The 23,548-nt window shown below is 42.0% G+C and overlaps 1 protein-coding gene across 2 annotated transcripts in view; it reads left to right on the top strand.

Moving 5' to 3' along the window:
• The window catches only part of LANCL2 (LanC like glutathione S-transferase 2), a 31,176-nt gene extending 7,631 nt beyond the window's left edge, over nucleotides 1-23,545 (top strand). Inside the window, exons 1-9 of one of the 2 annotated variants that reach the window (XM_080386091.1) lie at nucleotides 2,023-4,590; nucleotides 5,214-5,331; nucleotides 8,125-8,332; nucleotides 10,502-10,649; nucleotides 11,251-11,397; nucleotides 14,971-15,153; nucleotides 17,234-17,410; nucleotides 20,461-20,533; nucleotides 22,283-23,545. In XM_080386091.1, coding sequence (XP_080242217.1) covers nucleotides 5,271-5,331; nucleotides 8,125-8,332; nucleotides 10,502-10,649; nucleotides 11,251-11,397; nucleotides 14,971-15,153; nucleotides 17,234-17,410; nucleotides 20,461-20,533; nucleotides 22,283-22,398 — 1,113 coding nt within the window. In that variant the 5' untranslated portion in view covers nucleotides 2,023-4,590; nucleotides 5,214-5,270 and the 3' untranslated portion in view covers nucleotides 22,399-23,545. Of the gene's footprint in view, nucleotides 1-2,022; nucleotides 4,591-5,213; nucleotides 5,332-8,124; nucleotides 8,333-10,501; nucleotides 10,650-11,250; nucleotides 11,398-14,970; nucleotides 15,154-17,233; nucleotides 17,411-20,460; nucleotides 20,534-22,282 lie in introns of those variants that run through there. The other variant, XM_080386090.1, reaches the window with a different exon arrangement.
• Nucleotides 23,546-23,548: the final 3 nt, after the last annotated feature.

The following is a 23,548-nucleotide window of genomic DNA, read 5'->3' as shown; positions in this document are numbered from 1 at the left end:
TGTTTCTGGAAGGACCTAACTGAGTAGTAGCAGAGTTGTGTTTAACTGTTTCACAGGCTGGGTGATGAGGTTTCTTAGTTTCTGGTATTTTCAGGGAAGAAAAATTAACTTAGGTAAGAACAAAGTAAAATTTGTTTTTCTGTACAAATAGGCAGGTCACTTCCCAGCTGGCTTTGCTGGATTTTGCATGTGGGATCTTACTGCCATTCCTTCTGGTCGGCTCCTGCCGGAGCTCTGTGGAGATGAGTGTGAGACCTCGTCATGCTTCAATAAACCCATGCACCAGTGCATGGGTGTGAAACTTGGTACCCAGCGATTTCAGTATGGCCAGGATTTCTCTTTTCAATAGTGCTGCAAGTCACCCCCCACCCTGTTCTCCCTTACCAGTGTGCCATGTCCCTCGTGCTGTTTTCTGGTTTTTGAATGAGTCCTTGCTGCAGTGCCAATGAGCTGTATTTTCTTCTCTGTGAAATGCATTTTGGCTGAAAGAAAAGCCAGCACCATGTTATGTCTCCTGTTCTGCACGTCACCAACAATAGCCGCTTTTCTTTGAAATCTCTCTCCTTAACCTGAGTTGAACTGAGATGAAATCAAAACATATTTTGCTTGTTCAGTAGGTAGCACTGTGCATATAGGCCATCTCCTTGCTGCTTCTGCAGAATCAATTCCTTCCTCCTTCGGTGTAGTTTTGTGCATAGCATCAGTCCCCCAAACGCTGAAGAAGTAAAATAGGGTTAATATCAGGATGGTTGTTTTGGGAGCTGGTGGTGGCACGAAAGACCAGTAGGTTGGCAACTTGTGAAGAGGTTGAACTCAGGTCTCCGTTGTCCTGCTGTGAATCTGCACAAGATAGCTGGCATAGATGTGTGATGATGCAAATAAATGCTGAGAGGTGTTTTTGAAAAACACATTGGTATCTGAATGTCTTTTACAAAGGCAGATGAGTTAACTCACCCTGTGTCTGTCAAAACAAAGTATTACTTCTAACCACAAAAGGAGTGCCATGAGGTCTCACGGTGGCATTGTCAGACTTACACTGTGATACCTGGTCCAAATGTGCATGCAAGACTTTAAATTACAGGCTTCTCTTACCTACCAGAAATCACGATATAAAACACATACAGAGCAGCTGCTAATTACCTCATCTGCTCTGAGTGCTGGCTTTTTTAAAGCTACAGCTTGAAAAGAGCTGGATATAGCTGTAATGGATCGGTAGTTGCTATGGTATTGTAATATCAACTGCAACTGAAATGTGCGTTTCTTTTAGGAGACGTTTTATTTGCATCGTGGTGTATTTTTATTACCTGTGTGTGTATAGTTTTAGTGCTGGGTTTACCGAAGATGGTGATTTAAGTTCTTTTTAGGAACCCTGCAAAAGAAAGGGTAAGGAAGCAGATAAGGGAAACAGGTATTGCTGACAAGGACAGCATAATTTGGACGTTGTCATTAGTGCCAGTGAGCAATGTTACATACACGCTTACATTCTATACATTTTTGTTGGCTTTAAAAGGCTTTGGATTAGGATGTAGCTTTGCATATTGCCTTGCTGCAATGGAAAAAGTGATATGCTTCATATATATCACAAGATAATTTGCAAAACTAACATATTTGTATTTTCTGCGCTACTTTTGTTTCATGCTGATAATGAGCCTTTCTTGTTACCATAATCAAGAGGGTGCAAGGTTCTGTTGGGTGTCATGGGGAATGAGCTCTCATTTTTTGTGTTTTGCTGTTGTAAAACTTGAGCTGTGGTTAGGATGATAGCAGTTGTTTTTCCTGCAGCAGCAGAGGAGTGATGCAGCAGTTGAATTCCTGGAGAGAGCCTTTTCTAGTTAAAAATACTCTTCAGCTCCTGTTATCACCCAGTCTGGTGTGAACCAGGAATAAACATGATACTGGATATCGGAGGTTGGGCTTCCTGGTTTTTGTTTGTCCCTACAGGAATAACAAGAGTCACCTGCAGAAAAGGCTGAATGCCAGCTGGGATCATCCTCATGAAATGAATATATTTCTCATGAAATGAATATATTTCTCATGAAATTCAGTCTGCGTTCAGCATGAATTATTGTGCTTTGTACACAGCTGTAATGCCACAAGATTCCTTGAAGGAGGTTTATAGATCTTTTAAAGCTACCTTTCAACATTCATTTCTTTATGCAATTAGTTTATTCCAGTGCATGTAAGCATCTGTTATAAGCTTGTAGTGGAATCTTATCAAATGAACAGTGACAGTGCTTGGTTGTTGAAGTTCAGAGCAACCAAAACCGAAAAAACAGAAGCAGTGGTGGAGTAGGTAGCTGGGGAAAACTTTGTTGCCACTCATAACCTATTCATACTGGCATAAGCTTGGGAGTAGCTTTGTTTGGGCTGATAAATAATTATAATAATTTTTTAAAAAATCCTTTCATCTGTGCTTTTCCAAGCCTTGAATCAAGATAGGTAAGTTACAATTCCTGTTTTAGAGGGATATGCAAACCTGAGCAAAATAATTTTTATGGGACTGAGGTTTCAAAGCAGAACCCAGGTGTCCTGATGTCCTAGCACTCCCCTTCTGCTTATAAGTAATTTGATCTGCTGTTTAATAAAAAAATATTCTGATTTGGTAACAGCAGGTTACCAGCAGGTATTGTCAGAGCAAAAAGATAACCAGCCTGCTTGTGATGTGCAGTAGGTAAATAAACCAGGAGTCTGAAACCTTCCTTCGCTCTTGTCAGATAAGCAGAGCACTATGCCTAGGTGCATCCACACGGATATCCTCATGCTGTTTCACCATATGCCTTAGCACTGGCATAGCTGTCTTTTTGAAGGAGAGAAGCCCTGTCCTTGGGAAAGGTTTTGCTTTGTGTTGAGATTTCACTGAGCTAGTCAAAAGAATGGTGGTGGTGTTTGTGCATGGTACAGTTCCCTAACAAAGAGATGCTTAGCACCGTATTAAGGCCAAAAAGCAATAGACATCAGATGCCTGCTGTGTTTGGTTCTATTTCTAGAGCTACTGGAAAAGGTTAAGGACTCTAGCTCTTAGTGGTATGTGTGCAACATGAGATACAGTGGCACAATTCCCTTCTCGCTTCCTATCCTACCATCAAAAAAATGGGTTTGAACCATTGACCCTGGAGACTTCTGGTGCGTCAGAGGGCTTGTGTAATTCCTGTTATCTTTCTGATTTCTGAATTTGTTGAATGGATGTTTGAATTCACTGATTTTTATTTGAAGCTCTGCTCTGAACAAGACTACAAAGGGTGATGTATTTTGAGTAATCGGTTGCATGGTGGCATCCAGGACCTGTCATTTATCTGAACCCTTCCCTTTTCAGATGTGTTGTAGTCAAACAAGGACTTAACCTTCCCAATGAGCAAATTTTTTCATTCTCCAGTTAAAAAAAAATACAAGTGTAGATGTGTTTAACATCAAACTAAGCCTTCACTGATCTGATTTGTTATATCTGCTATCTAGGAGCAGGCTGGGGAAGCAAAAAGTGGAAGGAGATCAAGCACTGCTCAGAAAACAGTAGCTTATTGTCAGTGTAAGCTGGCAAGTAGCCAAATTGCATAATGCCATTTTTCCAATGACCACTGTGTTGTGGCTCTTGGTTTGGGAGCTAGGGGAGCTCTGCTGACTTCCATGTTCCTAGGGTTTCTCTTCTGGCTGTTTCCAGATAATTAAGGTATGGCTGGCAAATGATGTATGCCTGGGGCTTTCTGTAGATGGTGGATAATACGTTCAGGAAATATTTGTGGGTGGCGCAAGGTTTGTGTACATCACTATTTTATCAGAATGATGCAATTATCTCAGAATGATAAAGAGTTTTCTATAGCCTAGGAAGGGAAGAGGGTTTTTGTCTTTTCTTCTCTAGCTCTGTAGTAGATAAACTGTAGTACTGTAAGGAAACCTAGCCCTTAAGCTCTATTTAAATATATAAAATAGTTTTTAATAAATGTGCTAATAGGAAAAGCTGATCAATAAGTGATACTGTTTAATAAAAAGAAAAAAAAAACCACCAAACAACCCAGACATTTTTGATTGTTGTTCCTGATGCTCCCACTCAAATGTAGAATCGTCCTCTGAAGGGACTACATGAATACTCTTTCCCATGGAAGTTAATAGGGCAATAAATTCTAGTTAATTGACTATTTCCATGTTCCATAGGTTTAGGGGAATAATCAGTAATGTATCTTCCCATACAGTATGCATAATGAGGGAGAAATATTGGCAAAAGTAAAGCATCCTCTATTTCATATATAGCATCTGTGTAAACCTTTCTTGGTCAAAAGTAAATGCAAGCAATGTGTAGAATTAAAGATTTGTTTCTTCACCTTCATGCATGAGCTGAAGCTGCTGAGCTACTTCTGCTTGTCCTCTTTGTGTCTAGCTCTTTCTTTCAGTATCTCACTGTATTTAACAGCCTCCTCTCATGAGAAAGCATGTCAGCCCTAATATTGTTTTGGGGAGAGGAGAGAGCAAGAAGCAGGAGAAGTGGCGTTGTGGGTGACTTGCCTTCCATATAGCAATCACAAACTGGGACATCAAAAAAAGGCTTGGATTTAAGAAGAAAATGTGACTACATCATGGATATTGAGCACAGCATTAAAGGTGGTGTCTTGACTTTGGCTTGATTGTCTCAAATATGAGCATTTATTTTCCTTTAGCTATTTTCTGCTCCATAGTGACACAAAGGGTGTGCTGAGAGCAAGCACCAGTGACACGGGGCTTGTAGTTTCCCTGTGCTGTGTTTGTAACATGGTGTTCATACCAGGACCCTGGAGGGAGTACTGGCCACATGGAGTGGCAGCAGATGGTCGTCTTCTGTTTGCTTATGTCCACCTTTTTCTCAGCTCAGAGGAGCTTTGTTTACTGTATTTAGAGCCTGAGATAAGAGGCAACATACAATTCTGTACTGTGACAGTATCCATAGCTGCTCTTCATGTGACTTTAAAGCTTCCCCAGATAATTTTGTAGATGTAGATACTAGTAACTTACTCTAATATGTAATGAGAATGCATTACACGGGACACATTTAAGATGAACCACCTTGACGCCGCTAATGGCTGTATGTAATATCTATCCACTAATTATTCTTTGTTTAGTGGTTTTGGTGTTTTAGTTTTGTTTTGGGGTGGATTTTTTTCCCAAACAAGAAAGTGGAGCAGATAGTTTGCATTCTTGCATTCTTTCCTTTTCTGACTCGCTCCCTTTCTTCTGTCTCTTGCTTTCAGGTCAGTGCTCGGTTCTCAAAACGGATTCAGGCAAAAATCAAGGACCTTCTGCAACAAATGGAGGAAGGGCTGAAGACAGCAGATCCACATGACTGCTCTGCCTATACTGGCTGGACTGGTGAGAAAGCTTAAATGATGTAATTGGGTTTTTCACAGGAGGAGGTTCTGGTATTCTCAGAGGAGCAGCAGAAATACTCTGATACGGGCATCTGTGTGAGTTGGTTTCTTTTAACTCTGGACCCTTGATCACCACTGTCTGGAATGACTTCCATTGACTTCAGCAGGCAAAGTTACAGAGAGATATTTGTTTTGTATATGGAAATCTTTGTCTTTCAAAAGGAGTGGATTTTCTAAAGCTGCTCTTTATTTCAGCTTACCTCTTGTTTCTTTAGTTTTCTTAAAATCAGTTACTTTTGCATTTTCTGTTCAACTGACTTTTAGTTAGCAGTTGTCTAATGGTAACATCTTCTAATCCTTTGGGGGTGGGGGGTGGGGTGATCTGTGCCCAGGAGCTTGAAGCCTTACAATCTGGAATATGGACAGTTTGGCTGTGCTTGTTCTGTCTGTACAAAAATGTTCAAATGAATGTGGGAGGAGGTGGGATATGGAGGTGGGGTTGCAAGATTGTGAAGTTTGTGAAGATAAGCAGACATGTGCAAGCGCCGGTTATTGCTAGGCACTATATCATTCATTTAGCATTGCATCACTGATGCTCTCCAGATGTGAGTGAGCCCTTCTGATCCTTTAGGCAGAGCCTGGTGTTGTCAAGCCTGATGCAGCTGCTGCTCTTCAAGCTGCCAAAATGCTTTTCCGTCTAGGCCTCTTAAGTGCCACTTTGCTATTACAATGGCATATTCTATTCCTGCTCTGTCTAGCTCTCGCTTCAGGCACACTTACGCTTTTAGCCCAGCATGTTTGAAAAGTGCCCTGAGGAGATCTGTTCCTTTATCTTTGTGTCGTGAGGGGGAGCAGCTTGGAAAAACTCTCCAGGCTTTGCCTCAGCTCTGGCTTAATTCAGGCAACGAAAGGGTAAAACTTCTTTGCTTTTTTCTTGCTGTTTCGGTACAGATGGTACTGTGGGTGGATGGGTAGGGAAGTTTTAGACAACTCGGACTTAAAAGGTAGATGCATTTCAAGGTCTGAAAGTGAGTGGCTGCTAAGTGAGTGCAGAAGGTCTCCAGTGGTGGGTTTTTTCGCACTGACGTTATAAAACATCTCCCAGGGAGCTGGGTTCTGACGCTGTGACTGACAACTGACGTTACAGCTGATAAACCAGAGCATGCTGAAAATGAGTCATAAGCTAAAAGTGACACAGCCATCGTTAGCTGAAACAAGAATGTAGATGAACAAGTAATGCAGTCTAATGAGAGTGGGGTTTTTCCATGCAGTAGAAGGATCGCCAACTATGTCTGTTCTAAGTCATAAACTTCTTTCAAGGCTCATGTGGAAATAACTCGGAATAAAAATATTGACATTATCTGGCTTTGGAAATACTTAGTGCAAATACTTTCTTCCCAAACTTGCAGCATTTTGCTAGTGTGCAAATGAGAAGGTAAAAGCAACGCTGAAAACAACTGCCTTGCTTGTTACGTACCGAGTCTAGACAAATCTTACTGGCAGTGCAGTCCTGAGCATTTTCTTGTACTTTGTGAAACGTAAATCTTGTACTTTGTGAAACTTTAAAATCTTGGGGTGCGTACTGTTGGCATGTAACAATCATAGGACTCATGTTAGAGTCCATCTTGGTTATACAAGTACTCTTTGTATGTGCCACACATCTTGGAGGAGCCATTTCAAGGGTGTTGTACAAAGAAAGATTGGATGAACTGGGCCTCATGGCTACTTTTCTGGTCATCCTTTGGTCAAGCCCAGATTTCTACATGTGTTGCAACATAAAAAAGCGTTACAGAAATCCTAGTAAATAGCCCATAAGCTCCCATGCCACTGAATTGGGCTGACCAAGCTCCACAGCTCTTCTCTTGGACTCATCTAGAAGGGCACGTTCAGAGCCAGCCTGGAGAACATCTGAGGATGTACCAGCAATCTTGCGGTGCTGTTCTGCTTGTGCTCCTCAGGTAGCCCTCGGTGGAGTTAAGTGGGCCTTGTGTATACTTGGCTTTAGTTGTGGCTTGGAAGAGTGCTCTCCCTGTTCAGAGATGAGGGGATTGAGATGGAGTAGGATCTGGAGGTGAACATTTTGTTTCTGAACATGTATGTTTGGAATTGGCCAATAAACATTCACTTAGATGGATTTGTTTAACTTTCTTCAGCCTACGTTGTTGCAATTTTTAAGGTTTGGTTTGGTTTTAATGGAGGACTATGTAATGAATTTAATGGAGTGAAGCTTGGTATTACCTTCCAGCATTCTCTGAGGACTTGTTTGCTTTCTGGCTTTTTCAAACCAGCTTAACTTGTAGAAGCTCATAATTTTGTTGTGAAATACATTTAAGGATTATAGAGAAGTTGGCAAGTTTAATCCAAAAACTCATCAAAACATCCTTTTACAAATCAAATGGAAAACAAGTCACTTCTTGCATATAATAGGTAAGTATTGTACGAGGTGCTTGGTCATACACGTGCTTGTTATTCCAAGTTTTTGAAGCTTCAGTGATTTCATCACCAAGCATTGGTGCCTATGTCATGAATTTTCTTCATTCTCTGCAAATTGTGGGTCTACTGTTGGGCTTCAGTCTGATACTTTTTTTTTGGTCACAATCCAGACTGAAATGTAATCAAAGTAGATGGTCTGATGCCTTCCCATTGCATGAGCTAGGACCCTTGACTGACGTGTTTAAATTGTCTAAATACTTCTTCTCATTTGCATTTTAGTTTCAGAGGCACTAAAGAGGGGGACATGGTATAGTTAGAAGGAGAAGTAAACAAAACTCTCTTTTTCGTGTGGTTGTTCCAGGTATTGCCCTCTTATATCTGCAACTGTACCGTGTCACGAAAAACCAGAGCCATTTGCAGCGATCTCTTGATTATGTGAAGAGAATCCTTCGCAATCTGAATGGCAGAAGAGTTACTTTTCTTTGTGGTGATGCTGGGCCACTGGCAGTGGGTGCAGTGGTTTATCACAAGCTGAAAAATGACAATGAATCTAAAGAATGTGTTGCCAAGTAAGTGGTTGATGGTGGAAAAAGTGAAGCCTTGCATTTCTGGAGAGCATTGGTTCAGTAATGTTTCCAAGCAGAGTTTTGGACAACAGGATTAAAAAAATGGAGACGCTTTCTCCCCTAATACATTTTCAGTAGAAGAATACAAAATAGGATTTATCTTTATTAAAGCTGCCTTACACTTGATTCATATTTAACAGCTTATCTTGAGTCCTCCGTTGCTGTAAGGACAGGATGTCCTGGGCATATCTGTAATGCATGCACATTTTGATTTTGTCACATTCAAGTGACATTTAACAAAAGCTGCACACTTGTCACTGGCAATATGTAGTGCTTGTGCAGTATGTGATGCTTCCTGTAAGGAGTGGGTCTTAATTGTAGATTCATTACAAAACATGTACACTGGAGGGATCTGGAAATACCAGACAGAAACATGGCACATTGGATTGGTATGTAACAGATTTAATAAAACAAAGAGGAGGTGTTTGCTGAACAGGCAAAGGCTTTAATTTGGTCAGAGCATATGAATGATAGCCCGAAAAAATTCCAGCCCCTTTGCAAAATAATCTAAATGTAACAAATGTCTTGAGAAATTCCATTTAGATTTAGAGCTTCCTTGGAGAACTGACAGTCCGTTTGCTGATACAGAGCTGATTTGCTGTCTTGGTGAGGGCTGGCAGCACTGGAGCCCTGTGGGGTTTGCATTTGGCACCAGCAATCCACCTGCTAGTGATCCGGCAGCGTACTTGAGACCACCAGAATTTGCAGACTAGCCTTATGTCTTCATCTCCATTCTGGTTCATATTTGGAAATATAATTGAGCTCTTTCTGATCTAGAATACTAGTGTGGCTGTTCCTGAATGAATATTTCAGTTTTGAAATGGGTGGTAGGTTTGGGATTTTTTGCTTTTAGAACTGGCAGTAAACTTGAGATGTCATTTTGGATGCAGCTTGGAAAGCAGTGTTGCTGTAAGGTATGAAGCATGAGTATTAGTGAAATTACATTAGCAATACATCTTTTAGTCTCGCCTCTCCTTGGAAAGTCATTTCTAGGAGGAGGACTGAAAAGGAGGTTAGTTAGTTTGTTTATTTGCTTCTTTTCTTCCTTTTTTTTTTTTTAATATACTCACGACACTAGCTGAGTGATACATTATAGATGCCAAATTGTAATCTATGATTGCACTTTTTACCTTATAGCTGTCCAGCTGTATGATTTGAATAATAATACTTAACAGTGGACCATTTAAAAGAAAATAATGTAATTCTAAGTCCAAAGCATCGTTCCAAGAAAGGAATGATAATATCAAACTTTTTTTTTGTGAGTGGCTTTTCCTTGGTATTAAGCAGTGACAACGTAAATGAACTGTTGAGGTCAGTGGTTTTGCTCCAGTATGACATTAATGCTAACATTTCTGCTGAGTAATAGTGGCTGGGGGAGTCTGGGAATTGAATTTGGCCTTAGTGCAGATTGCCTTGCCCCTTCCTCAGTTTAAAATGTGATGATCTCCATGGTTTCGTCTAATTGCCAATTTAATCACAGAAGATGGGAAGAGACGGGGAGGGTGTGGGCTGGAAAACAGATCTTTGTTCCACCTCGGTGCTAATGCAGACTGGTGGGTAGTAGCGGGGAGTCTCTCTGGAGAAGATAAGAGTTGTGATGGCCAGCCCGAGGGTTTTTTTCCCTTGCTAAAGGCAAGCAAAACACTTGTGCATAATAACAGTGCACTTTTCAAAATTGAGCTGCTAAATGTTTGAAACGTTGTCTAGGGAGGGGGAGTGCTGAATGGTGGTATTAGAGCTTTTTGGTTTTGTTTTTTCCCCCCCTCACACACCTACAATTATGGATCCTTACTTAGGTGAAATTCCCAGAGGCTCCAGGAGGCTTCCCTGTTTGTTGGAGTGGCTTTCCATCCTCCTCCAAAGCCTCGACCTGCACCCATACGTCTGTTTCTGTCTGCACGAAAACCTGATAGTTGCTCACGTGGCTGTGGCTCAGAGGTGCCTGCCTGTCAGGGATGGTGGGCACCAGGGCTCCCGTGTTAAACCTGGCAGCCAGCTGAGCTGGGCTTCAGCATTCGTTCTGCTTCTGGTTTGATGGCTTGTACAATACATAGTCTAGTATGATCTCTAGAGATGTTCTCTCTCTCTTTCCACCTTCCTTATCTGATGCAGGCTGTTGCAGCTCCAAAGGACAGTCATAAGCACAGATGCTGAACTTCCAGATGAGCTGCTCTATGGCAGAGCAGGTTACCTATATGCCTTGCTGTACCTGAATACTGAAATCGGTCCAGACACTGTCCCACAGTCTGCTATCAAAGAGGTAAGATACTTTTCTCTCTCCAGTCCCATAGCATCAGTGAGGTTGAACTGGAATCTCTCCTTTGCATAATTTAAGGGATTAGGAGAGGGACCTAGAACTGGGAACTCAGTCTTATCCATCCTTCCAGTCTCTTCCCACTTTTCCTGTTGCCCAGCTGGGGCTGAGACAGGCTGGTGCGGGTGGGTCTGTGGCCAGCCTTGGAAATGGATCTAATATGTGACTAGTTTGGGAGCATCTGAGGATGAGAAAATGTTACAAAAAAATATAAGACAGAAGCATGGAAGTCTTAAGTGAAAAGAAGGAGAATTCGGTGCGGGGAAGATGCATTCTGCAGATACCAGAAGCAGAGAAGACAAGCCTGGAAAAAAAAATGCTGGAAATATTTGCATATTAAATTTCTTCTCCTAGAAACATAAGTGATTCCATCATTTAGGAAAATTGCCATTTCTACCTCAACGCTCAGATCCTAATTAATTGAATATTGTTGTCCTGTTACGGTTCATTGTAGCTTATTCTTTACTGTAGTGTTAGTCATGACAAAGCAAAACCCTCTGAATCAAAGCGAGCAAGATAAATGGAAGGGGTGTGTTCTTTTTCTTAGGTAATAGATGCTATTATTGAATCGGGGAAAAACTTTTCGAAGGAGGAGCGGAAAACAGACCGTTGTCCTCTGTTGTACCAGTGGCACAGGAAGCAATACGTTGGAGCGGCCCATGGAGTGGCTGGGATCTATTACATGCTCATGCAGGTAAGAGCATCTTCTGTGGGCTGGAGTAAAACACCAGTGATTTCTTGCTTTGCATCGGAGGATCTTATCTTAAGCTCTTACGCACGTACAGTGTTGTGCTGGGTCAGGGTCTCACAATTCAGAGTTAGACTCTGCAGCACAGAACTGTGCAGAGATACTAGTTCAGGCCCTGATATCCGAAGAAAACTGACTTGAGTATCTTTGCACTAGAGTGAATTAACCCTTGAGTTGTGGTTCAGAGCACCAGTGTTGCAGGAGATAAAGTTTCCTATCCTCAGCAGAGACAGTGAGGTGCCTTCCCTTCTCCTCATGCTTAGGTCTTCTGGTGCCTGCATTTAGACCAGCTAAGACTCACCATCCATCACTCTTCAATTTTTTTGTATTTTTAAATGAGTGCGCCGCTGGTGCCTCTCCTGCCCTCCATGATGGTCCTCTTTTCTCTGGTGACTGTGGGTTTTGTGGTGTTTTTTCATTGTCTTGAAGCTTTTGGAAGAGTATCATTTTTCACACATTTGTCTTCAGTATGCTTTTATTCTTTATATGTTCTTCCTCTTCCTTATCCCCACTGTCTGTCCCCCAAAAATCTGATGTTCCTTAGTGCATTTATGGTACCTGCTCTCCTCTTTCTGTTGTCCTAAGTGAGATTCCTCCCTTCTGTATACCTCCTCTTACCCACACTTAAATCCATTCCCTCCTGCCCTGAGAATCTCCAGTAAGTTTACAGTGTTTTTCAGAACAGACCTATATATCTTATTTCTGTTGTACAATCTGGAAAAACAGCCTTAAGATTCATTATAGAAGGTGGCCATAGAGCTGCAAAATTTGATTGTACCTGTTTCTGTTTTTTAAAGGTGCTGCTAGTCCGTGCATCTTTTCAAATGTTAATTTTCTTACCAGCTCATGCAGAATGACTTTCCTTCAGGCAAGTGGAAGGACTGCATGTCCTCGAAGCCTGAAGCAGAAGTGACTGAGCTGGTATTTGGTGTTGCCACTGCTCAGCCGTTCCTCATTTGCAGAAGGTGCTGTGACTTCTCCCCATCTGTTTCAGATTAGCTCACACCACTTCCACCAGTAGCTCAGGCTAAAGCAGCTGACTTTGCTATGGAAATGGGTTCTGCTCTGCTACCTTGGAGCTTGTCTGAACCTCGCTACGCCCATTTTCTGCAATGACCATCTCACTGGGGCCACGGGCTGCTCTGATTTACTGTGCTCTTGTCTTTACTTCCTGCCTTCTTCAGCAAGGTGGTCTGCCCTGTTCCGGCTCCCTCATCTTCCTGGCTTCCATTTTTTCTTCCCTGGCTCTGCTAGATTTTCTGAGAAACATCTGGTCCTTTAAAGAAGCCTCTTTAAAGGCTCCATCATCTGTTTACTATTCAAGGCTGACAGCAGAAGTAATTGCACAGTACTTCTTGGTTTAAGCAAAAGCTACTCTGTGTACATGTTAAAATTGTAACTATCTTTTCCTTTACGTATAATTGCTGCTTTTAAGAATTACCACAAAGCCATTGTTTGTGCAGCATTGGATTACTGTCTTTTCACTGTACGTTAAATACTGTGAGTCATGCAGAGTTGAGTCATCCACTGCAGAAGAAGATGGCATATCGGAGTTCATCCTTTCCCCATCCCTCCCACGCCAAATGAGGGCAGGTTTTATGTATTTTCAGCAAAGAATTCAGGAGACGGTTTGTCGAAGGGTTGATTTATAACAAAAAAAAGGGTGTCCAACATAGCACCTGAGATGAGAAGGTCACTAATCATAATTTCTGTACACATTTATGAAGAAATGTGTATTGATGGATTTATTTGCAGAAGACTACTGGAAGCACAAGAGCTCAGCAGAGTTAAATAACTCATTCAGGAGGCAGAGGGGGAATTCTGAAGTGCTAGCTGGGGAATCTCTCATCCTAGCCCCTTTCCCGAACCCTGAGGCAAAAATGTCTGTTTGCGTATCATTGCTTTTGGCCAGAGAATCAGGACACATGCCTGTAGGTTACTTTTTTGCTGTTGGAAGTAGGTGCTGGGAACCTCAGCAGCTCAGGCAAAGAACTCATTTGCACTCAGATCTTCTCAGAAGCACAGGGTGAGAAAGATGTTGTTAAAAAACTCTGCTTTTCCTGGATTTACCTCCCAAGGACAGATGTGCTGGGCTGGACTTGCCTTGGACAGCTGAAGACTGAAGCGTTTATTGCTGGTGCCCATCCACTTTGCCTTCTGCTGCAGGGGTGCAGCATGAAATCAGAGCCTGAAAACAAACCTTCCCCCAGAGCCTCCCTACCCCACAGGTCAGCGTCTGAGTGAGGGCTGATCCGCTCCGGGGTGTTCCTCGTGATGAGCTGATCTGTATTCAGGTGTACTTCTGGTTAGTAGCATGAAGGTTTCCGTTCCACTCGGAAGTGCAGAGGTGGTGTTTGCTTGAAGGACCTGGCAGGTAGAAGTCTGGCAAAGCTTTCCTGGCTGAGGTGAAATAAAGGCTTTTGTGGTTTTCAGGTTACTGAAAATACAGCTATTGAAAGTCTGCCTTCATTTGGCTTTAAGGCTGGCAATTGTTGCAGTGTGCTCATCTATTGAATGCAAACGTGCTGGAGCCGGTGGGAAACAGGGAAATTGTATGACATCGAGTCAGCCACAAAGACCAAGTTTTTTAAAAAAAATAAGCTCAGTTATTAGGCTCCTATAGGTTCCAGTTTCTGAAGTTGTTTCCCACAGCTTGCAGGAATTCCAGAAATCATGTAGGCTGTGTAAAAACAGCAAGTTCTGTTATGAAAATACTGTTAAATGGGCTGGTAGAGGAGAGAATGCCAACAAAGCACAACTACAGACTCAACAGATAGTCAGCTTCTAAACCTTTACTTACAAGTAGCATGCAGGTTGAAGAATATATTCTCCTTTTGGAAGGACGTAAACTAAATACAAGAAATGAGAAAGAAAATTCAGAATAGCAAGGTAAAGATGAGTTTGTAGTACAAAGATGTTTAGCTAGCTGGAGAAGTAGCTGTTGCTTCTGAAATTGGAAATGAAGATTTATAGCCTATACCTTCAGGGAGTTTTGTTTATGACGTGGAACTTTAACCTTCACAAACCTTTGCCAGGTATGCCACTACATACACTCTTCTTCATTTACTGGGAAATAGGACAGGTTTGTTTACGTGTTATTTTTAAAACAAAATGTGTAACCCGTTGTGTTTTAAGTGTGTATTATGAGCAAGGTAGGTATAAAACCATCTTTCTTCCATAAGTGTTCTCTATTTTAAGGTATCAAGAGAGGCTTGGAAGTCTTGAGATCCATATTCTGTTCTCAGTTCTTCCATGCTCTTTCAGTGTCACCTCCAGTAAGACAGGTAACAACTTGGTGCCCCAGTTTCCTTTTCTCTACAGTAGCTGTAAAAATGTGCTTCCCAAGGGTATTGTAAGAAGACATTAATTAAATCTGCATAAAATGATTCAAAGTATTTGGATCAAGGGCACATATGTAGGATACTTGAAAATAGATGACAGAATTAAGTGTGTCAATACACAATTGGTTGCTACTCCTGTTTATGGGTTTGGTGGTAGTTTTTTTCATGTTTTCTTTAGCCAGTTGCAAATGTGGACCAAGAGACCCTGGCAGAGCTGGTGAAGCCGAGCATTGACTATGTGCGTCATAAAAAATTCAGATCTGGGAATTACCCATCGTCACTGAGCAATGAGACTGACAGACTGGTTCACTGGTGCCATGGTGCCCCTGGAGTCATCCACATGCTCATGCAAGCTTATAAGGTGAATCATTCTGTGTTCATATAGACTTCTGTTTTTCCAGAGAGACCTGTATGTGGGCCTGTTAGTTTGTGAGGCTTGCATTTTAAGTCTATCTAGATCTAGACTTTCAAACCAGAACCCTAGGCTAGGCATCTAAAAATCCCAAAATAATTACATAGGTATGTTTGTAAAGAGGAAATAAGTGGATAAAATTGCTTCTCAGGGTGCTAGTAGTTACTAGACTTCAGGCTTTCTTGGGAATGGGCCATGTATTTAAACAATTTGGTATTAAAGTCCTGGATGTGAGAACATTGACCTAAATTCTTTGAATCTTGATCCCAAGAGTTCTAAGAATTATGTTGGTTTTCAAAAGCGTGGGTTCATGTGTCTTGCCAAAGAATGTCTTCCATAAATTGCTCTATGATTAAGATAGCTATTGAGAACTTAACGTCAGAGCAAAGGTCCTCGGCCCCATCTAGGGCATAACTAGAACCACTGAGCCTACTGTTTGCTTTTCTCTATACTTAACGAGGTTTGCTATCTCTCTTGTGTTGTGCAATTCTGATTTGCATGGCATTTAAAAGTATGCTATTTAATTAAATATATGCAAATTGATTCTTGCTTTTGACAGCCCTCCTTGGCAGATTCCCTGGTTGGCCTCTGGGTGGGCTGATGAAAAGCAGGCTTGGTTTATAGAATAATTACTCATGCTGCTACCTGAAATGCAAACTGTAAATCTCTTACAGCATCGCTGAATGTAGCAGCAGTCACAGTTGCTTTTTCTTTGGACTGTGGTAGGAGGTTGACTTAACACAGCAGACTTCCCCCCCGCCTCCCCCTTCTTTGTCAACGTGATGCTTTCCCCAGCACAAAATGTTTTGCAGGCAATAAGGGGGATAGGACCAAGTTCTGTTTAGCAGCCTCATTTCTGGCCTCTTTTTATATTTAAGATGATGGGGCATGTGCTGCTTTTCTTTTACTCTTATTATTCTGCCTTTTGAAGAAGCGGTAAGAAGAATAGCAGGATGTTTTGCTGGCTACGCTTTCATATCCAGCACAGGGACTGGTGATTACAGACAGCAGTGTTTGTCCTGGAAATCAAATGCTGTTGCCAGTCCTTAATTCATAATGTTACAGCTAAGTAGCTGACAAAGCCTGTTCAGAAAGACGGACTTTATCAGGCTTGTGGGTTTAAGAGTCTTGCATGTTAATTGCTTCTATTACCTTATTAAATAGCCTGCCAGGGGATGCCATCCCTAAAGGACTGAAGTCTACAGTAGTGTATCAGTTACTCATTTTTTGTGTGTCTTGTTGATCTGTAGAGTGACTTAGGCAAAGGGGAGCAAAAGAGTAGCCTTGTAATGGTGGAAGTCTGGTGGTTTTCAGCTAAATTACTTGCTCTGGTTTTCCGCTCTCTTGATGGGCTCTCTGTGTCCAAAATGCACTTTAGTTGCAATAAACTTTGCAAAATTGGTCCTTTGCCCAAACTGGCTTAGTGCTTCTGAGTATTTCTAATACAAATACTCATCAAGGTGATGGAGTGTTCCTGCTTGTGCTTGTGACAGAAGAGAGTCCTTGTATCCCTGTGCTATACAAGGAGATATTCTTGTGTATTTTTGACGTGGAACTGAAGGCAGATGGGTGAGTAAGCAGGAAGAATGACTTCAGGGAGACTGGAACCTGGCCTTTTAAGACCAGGTTTGATGGCCAGTATTCTGTGTTACATTTCTTGGAGGCAAGAATTACATTTCTATATTTCAAATCAAATGATGTTGTGGTTTGGGAATGGAGGAGAGAGGAAAAAAAGGACCATGTACCATTCCAATAGATTACAGGTTGTAGAACCAAGGGCCTTTGAAATTGAGTTTTTCCTTTGGAGTCTTAATTTCAGAAACAAAAACTTAACTTCTTCCTTTTTCCATGTAGGGAAATTTAGAAGAGAAAGGCAAGTCTATGTCGAATGGATTATTAAAATAAAAAATAAATTTTATATGGAAAACCCCCAGACCAACAGCAGGACCAACTCTTAGGTCCAGCTTCCTTTATTTTTTTCCCATTAGTACTTAAACTTACATGTGTTTATTCTGTTTTTATTCCACAGACTTTTAAAGAGGATAAATATTTGAAAGATGCTATGGATTGTAGTGATGTCATCTGGCAGAGAGGCTTATTGAGGAAAGGATACGGGATCTGCCATGGTACTGCTGGCAATGGCTACTCCTTCTTGTCTCTCTATAATCTAACTCAGGACAAAAAGTACCTCTACCGAGCTTGCAAGGTGAGCTCTACAGCATCCCAACAAAATTACTGTTCCCTTTCACGTCGTTATGCCTGTGCAAGAGTAAACTGTGTTCCAAGTAGGCTGTTGTGTGCTAGAGCTGGAGCTGGCTGGCTGGTGGGACAAGAGGATCCTGTCACTTGCTCCACGTTGACTGGACAATTTCAGCTGTGTATGTGGGGCATGCACTGCCTTAATATGCAGAGTGAAATGCACAAATGTTCTGTAAAGAGGAGAGGAAGTAAACATGTATTCAGAAGAAAGCAGAGTCTGAAAATCAGCTTGTCTGAACAATAACAGACTACTGTTATGTGGTAATAATTATTCCCTTGAGACATCCAGTGTCGTCTTCAACTCCCTCAAGCAATGCTGTTTGTAGTCTTTTGTAATTATTTGTTTTCAGACTAGTGTCTGTTTGGTCCTTCTAGAGCTCTGAATCACAGTTCTCAAATTGCTCACTTTGAATTTTTTCATTAATTCAAATGGCAGAGAAAGACACACTCGGAATTTTTCCACTTGATAGCAGAACCTGGATGATTCAGCTCTGGCTATAAGCTAGCAGTTACCAAAGGACAAGGCTTTCTCTGACTCTGTTTCATCATCTCGTAAGACTTTGGTTTGGTTTTGGTTTGGTTTGTTGGGACTTCTTTCAGCTTAATTGACTGATAGTAGGTTTCATACCGCATATGTAGCTATTTAGCTGAGGCCTTTTTAAAAGCAAATGCAATGAGGAATTTGATGAGTTGCTTCTTAAGCGCTTTTAGATGCGCACTGGCCATGTGTAAAGCTATTGTATTCATCTCCACTGTCAGGCTGTCCTCAGTCAGCAGAGCTTTAAAAGTTGCTGCTTGTCTCATGTTTACCAAAGCATCGTGCCATGAGGACACCTGTAGGCATACCTGTGTTCCAGGGCGAGTGGGACTTTGTTACATGTGGACTCCCCCGCTGGGACGTGTGAGCCAGAGCACCAAGCTGGCATTGCAGCCAGTGCCGCTCTCCGGCTCCCTGTGTCTCCGTGCTAGTACATCTTCTGTGGCTCTGTGCAGCGCTCGCACCTCCTGTTGGTGCTCCTCTTCTAGAGGCCCAAGAGAATCCTGATCTTCTTCCACACCAAGCTTTTCTTTTTGAGCAGGAGCATGCAGGGAAGCAAGCATGCCATGGTGTTGGTACCTAAAGGCATGTAACTGAGAGGACTAGATGGCTCCCCTCTCCAGAGTGTTTGTTCCAAAAACAGGAGGTTTGGGGGAAGGAGTCTGCCCGGGAATCCCTGGTTACCTCTCGGGAGTCGTGAAACTTACAAATGAACCAAAAGAGCTGGAAGGCCGTGGCTCACAGAGACTCTTGGTTTGTGCTTCTCACTTTCAGCTTCGCAGCTTTTCTCCAGCATTATCAGACAGGCCCCCGGGAGGCTGAGCCACTCCTGGCTGGCCTGCCTGGGGGAGGAGAGCGGCCTGTAGCATCCTGGGCTCTAGGCAGCAGAGAGCATCCGAGCCCTGTGGCGCTCAGCACTGTGATTAAACCGCTGCTGGTGGCAAGCATGCCAAGCCTACATGACAAATAATGGCAGATGCCTTCCTGCTAGAAAATAGCTCTTTTTTTCTTTCTATTTTTTTTTCTTCCCCTTGGTTTAACAAAGATACTAGTGTGGTTTACTGGATCTCAGAGTTGTGCTGAAACTATGAACTTGTAAACGATGGTTGTGCTTCAGTAGCCTGGGGTGCATTTTTTTAGTTTCTGTTGCAGTTCCCAGGCTGGCAGTAATAATAAAGGCTAGTATGCGGTAAGATGTGGATGTGGCAAGAACTGATTGTAGTTTAGAAACATGGCATAAACTTGTTCAGTCCTCACATATAAGACAAGATTACATGGGGAATTAAACCTTGGTTTAAAGATTCATACCTGTGGGGGGCCCAAAAATGTTTCGTCAGTTCTTGATAGTTGTATGGACTGCAGTGTTTATGTTTGTGGGGTTTTTGCTGGGTTTCCTCAAGACGTTTGCATGTGTGCACACACCTACCAAGAGAAGAAAAATCCATTCTCCAGTAAACATTTAAACAGGACAGAGTGGGGAGAAGAAGGGAGGAGATGCCACTATTTATCTTGCTGTTGAACAGACTGATGGCTCTGGGGGCATGCTTGCACCCCATATAGCTCCAACTCTAGAGCTGGGGCACCCTCTAGTTAGTAGGGTTTTCTGTTTGTTAGCACTTGCCCAAATTGCAGGGGGAGCAGGGAGAGACCTCTCAGTTCTTCGCTTTGCAGGAATCTCCGCACCATATTTTGAATAAGCAGCAGTTTGCTTCCAAGCACAGAAATGCCAGGGGAAGTTGTGGCCCCGTTTGCTCTGGGGAGCCATAAAGGAGAAATAGGTGGTGGCTATTCAGTTGATCCAGATGCAGTTCATAAGTCACATATGTCTAATGTAGCTAGTGCAGCAGTGTTGTTTAAACACAAGAAAGATACTGTTAACTCTTTTTAATGGTATTCCATCTTCTGCAACAAGATATTGATGGCGATAATTGTCTAACTGTATTTATAACAAATTTTCTTAAGGCTTGGGGAGAGCAAATAAATAAAACTAAGTAACAGCAGCTGAAGATTTAATACTCTAAATTAGTGCACAGAAGTGAAAGAAAACCAAAATGCAATTAACAACCCTAAGGCCTGAGCACGTGGATAAATTAAGTGCCAAGACAGATAAGAAGCTGATATTATAATATTAGAAAAATTTTGCCCTTGAAAATGAAAGTGTCTGCTCTCACAGCATTTTTCATTGACATGTAGCAGGGTTGATTTACAGAAAACAAAGTGAAGTACAACCCATGTAATTACATCGTTATGAAACTGAAAATTGTGCTGTGGAAATACATATCCTACAACCTAACGGCAGCCTTGTCCTGGCTGAAGTGGGACAAATTGATCTCAGACAGTGATTTCTGTGTTGTCTCTGCTTACACTATTTTATGTTTAGTACCTATTAAAGATAAGCAGATACTCAAGCTTGCATTTAGCAGTCTTAAATAAACAGTTTCTAAAATTTTTTCCTCCAGTTTGCTGAATGGTGTTTGGAGTATGGTGCACATGGATGTCGTATTCCTGACCGACCTTATTCTCTCTTTGAAGGTAAAGTGGCAGTGATGTTAATGCTGTTGTGTTATACAGGAAAGAAGGTTTTGGCACATGCTTAGGAGTTGGGAAATCTTTGGTGGGTTCCTCTACTATTAAAAATAGACCCACCCCCTACCACCGCCTCTGCTTAAAAGAATGGGGGGAGAAAAAGACAAAAGACAGTAATTTGCTGTCATGACTTCTGCTTTCGGTTGCATTTCAGCAGTTGCCAATGTAAAGCCAGTGCCACTGTTACTCTGGAATAAAATTCTGCTGTGCTGGTGCCTCTTGGCTTAAAGCAAACAGAAGTCTGGGCAGCAGTTTTGTCACAGATGTTGTTGCAGAGGGACTGGGCAGAGGAGCAGCTGCGCGTAGGGGGTCTCGAAGTAGTTCCGGGCTTGTCAGAGCTAGGCTGCCTTTGCTGCAATACCAAAGCAAGGAAAAGCTAAGTTTTAGTATGAACCCAAATCACTCAAACAGAAAAGTAATACAAAGTTCTTAGAGAATTTTCTGTCAGTTCAAAGTTGCTCCTAAATACTGTCCTCGAGCTTTGTCTGTTTTTTAATTTGTAGTTTATTTTCCATTCCCTATCTCACCCTTATATTTTAGAAACATAGTAGCAAGGAATCAACAGACCAAGTAAGGTTTGAGTAGGGCTGCTGCCTCATGAACCGTGAGCCTAGTGTGCCACCTATCACAAATGTGTGAGATTACAGCAGACCAAATAAAGACTATTTTACAAATAAACCAATCCAAGGTGTAAACACAAGAGAGCAGTAGTTATATGCATCCCTTCTAAGTACGGAGTTGATGTCTTAATGTTTAAGTGAGAAAAGTGTAAGTATTCTTATTCCTGAGAGCTCCCTTGCATGCACTTTTCGAGGGAAAAAGCAGCCATGCAATCTGTTACATAATAGCTTGAAATTTTTTGGGAAGGTGGAGTACTGCCAACAACAGGATGATTTGTGCTTTAATGCTGACATACAGCGTCTGTTTTAGCTTTTTAATGTCAGTGAATTTTTTTAAGAAAAATCTGAAGTCTCAAATTTGAGACAAAATGTCTTAATTTTGGGGATTATTTTTTTGTAGCCAAAACTGTGCATGAAGTTGTCCAGTTCTGCGTGTATGTGCACACTTTCAGTGGAAGTTGCATGTGCATCTTATGGGACTGTCTGGTTTCGTTTGCATCGGATGCTGTATTTCAGGAAGGTTCCTTTGTATGTGCTTAGCTGCTGATGAAATAGAATTTTAACTTGATCATAAAATGGAGCTAGTATTTTATTTGTATGCTTTCCTGCTGTAGGGTGCCTCTCTTATCTGTCCCTCTAAGAGTTTTATTAGGTGATGCGGGTGTTAGTGTTTCATACCTCTATGAGTAGTGAACAAATTAATCTTCACATTACAAGTATAATAAAGTTTTGCCTTTGTTTTTAATCAGTAAAATGACAAGCAAGAGCTGCTCAGATTTGGAGGGACAGTCCAAACTGGGATTTACTTTTTCTTTAATTGAAGTAACATTGAGATTGTGCAGCTGAAAAGATGGTAGCAGAGAGATCTTGGGGTTTGCCTTTGATCTTTTCCAATGAAACTTGGGTTCCTGGGTAAAGTACAGATGAACTTGCCTTTCTGTAGGCCCTAAGTCCACCTGTTCAAAAAAAGATCTACTTGAGGAGGTTGTTTGAACAGGTGCCATTGCTTTTGTTGTCAGTTGTGCTATTTTAATGTCAAAGATGTGCAAAGATCTCTTTTCTCATTATGTTTTAGGCATGGCTGGAGCTATTCACTTCCTCTCAGATATTTCAGTGCCGGAGACTTCCCAGTTTCCAGCATTTGAACTTGGACCTCAAAGGAGGGAAAACAAAGTGGAACAGGACAGTTAAAAGATCATTTTGAAAGGGGACTGATGCCAAGAGATGAGACTGTTTAGTGCCTCTGATACTGAACCAACTCAACCCTGAACTGACGGATGGATAAACCCCTTTCCTCACCCCTCTTGCCCCAAAGGACCATGAATTCATTAGAGCATGAACGGGAGAAGCCACATTTGAGTTCTGTTAAAAGTGACACCTTCAGATGCAGGACAAGAGAAGTCAAGTTTTGAACTTTCTTCTGTTGTATTTGTCTTCTTCAGGTCTTTGACATGCTCTGCATGTTTATTGGTGTTGTGTGTTGATTCGAGTCTTTTGTTGTTAGCAAAAAGCTGGTCTCCTTGTGGCTCTCTGTCCTGTACCTTCGTGCATGACTCACAACAGCAGTGTTGCTTTCTGCAGCGTGGTTGCGTAGAGAGTTCCACCTTACGCCAGAGAGTTTGCTGCAGGACAGTGTCCAGCTTCACTGGTGAGCTGGCAGCTTTAAAAAGAGATGAAAAACAGTTTTATGTTCATATTTTTCTGCTTTTTTCTCCACAGTCCCCAGAAGCTAAGGTGACGGAGATCAGCCCTTTTCAATGAAGAGGTGTGAGGCCATCTCTGTTTTCAGAAACTTCGCAGGCTGGAAGGGACCTGACTTGTCTTTTGCTGCTCTTGGGGAAGGTTGTTTTGAAAACCTGAAAGAGCGGTTCCCTCCCATACCTGCACCTGGTTAGCGAGTTAAGCACTTGGAGCAGGTTGGAGATGCTTGTCCCCACCTCTGCAAAGCATCATCCCGTGGCATGAGCTTAAACTACAGGTGGAACTACCTGTACCAACCTCCTGCTGCCAGGGACAGCGTAACTGTGCTTCTCCCCTGCACAAGGATTTGTAATAAACCTGTCCTGCAGCATCTAGTATACAAATGAGTAAGGGAGGGCGTCAGGGCAGTTTCTTCTGCTGGTATCTCGGGATGACTGTTGCTTCCAAACCGAGGTGGTGGTTTGTTCTGGGCCCTTCCCTCTCTCTTCCAGCCCCGCTGCATTTAGCCCGTATAGTATGACAGAAGTGACAAATACCAGCTGCTTGTGGAGGCTGCAGAAAATTAATAAGCAATATGAAACTATTGCTAGAGGCTGTAATTGAAGTTTATTTCATCTTAAAATGAAAAAAAACCAAACCC

Source organism: Falco punctatus (genome assembly GCF_963210335.1).
Source record: "Falco punctatus genome assembly, chromosome: 4".
NCBI classification, from domain to species: Eukaryota; Metazoa; Chordata; class Aves; order Falconiformes; family Falconidae; genus Falco; species Falco punctatus.
The sequence above is the reverse complement of the archived record's forward strand: the minus strand, read 5'-3'. Positions and strand labels throughout refer to the sequence as shown.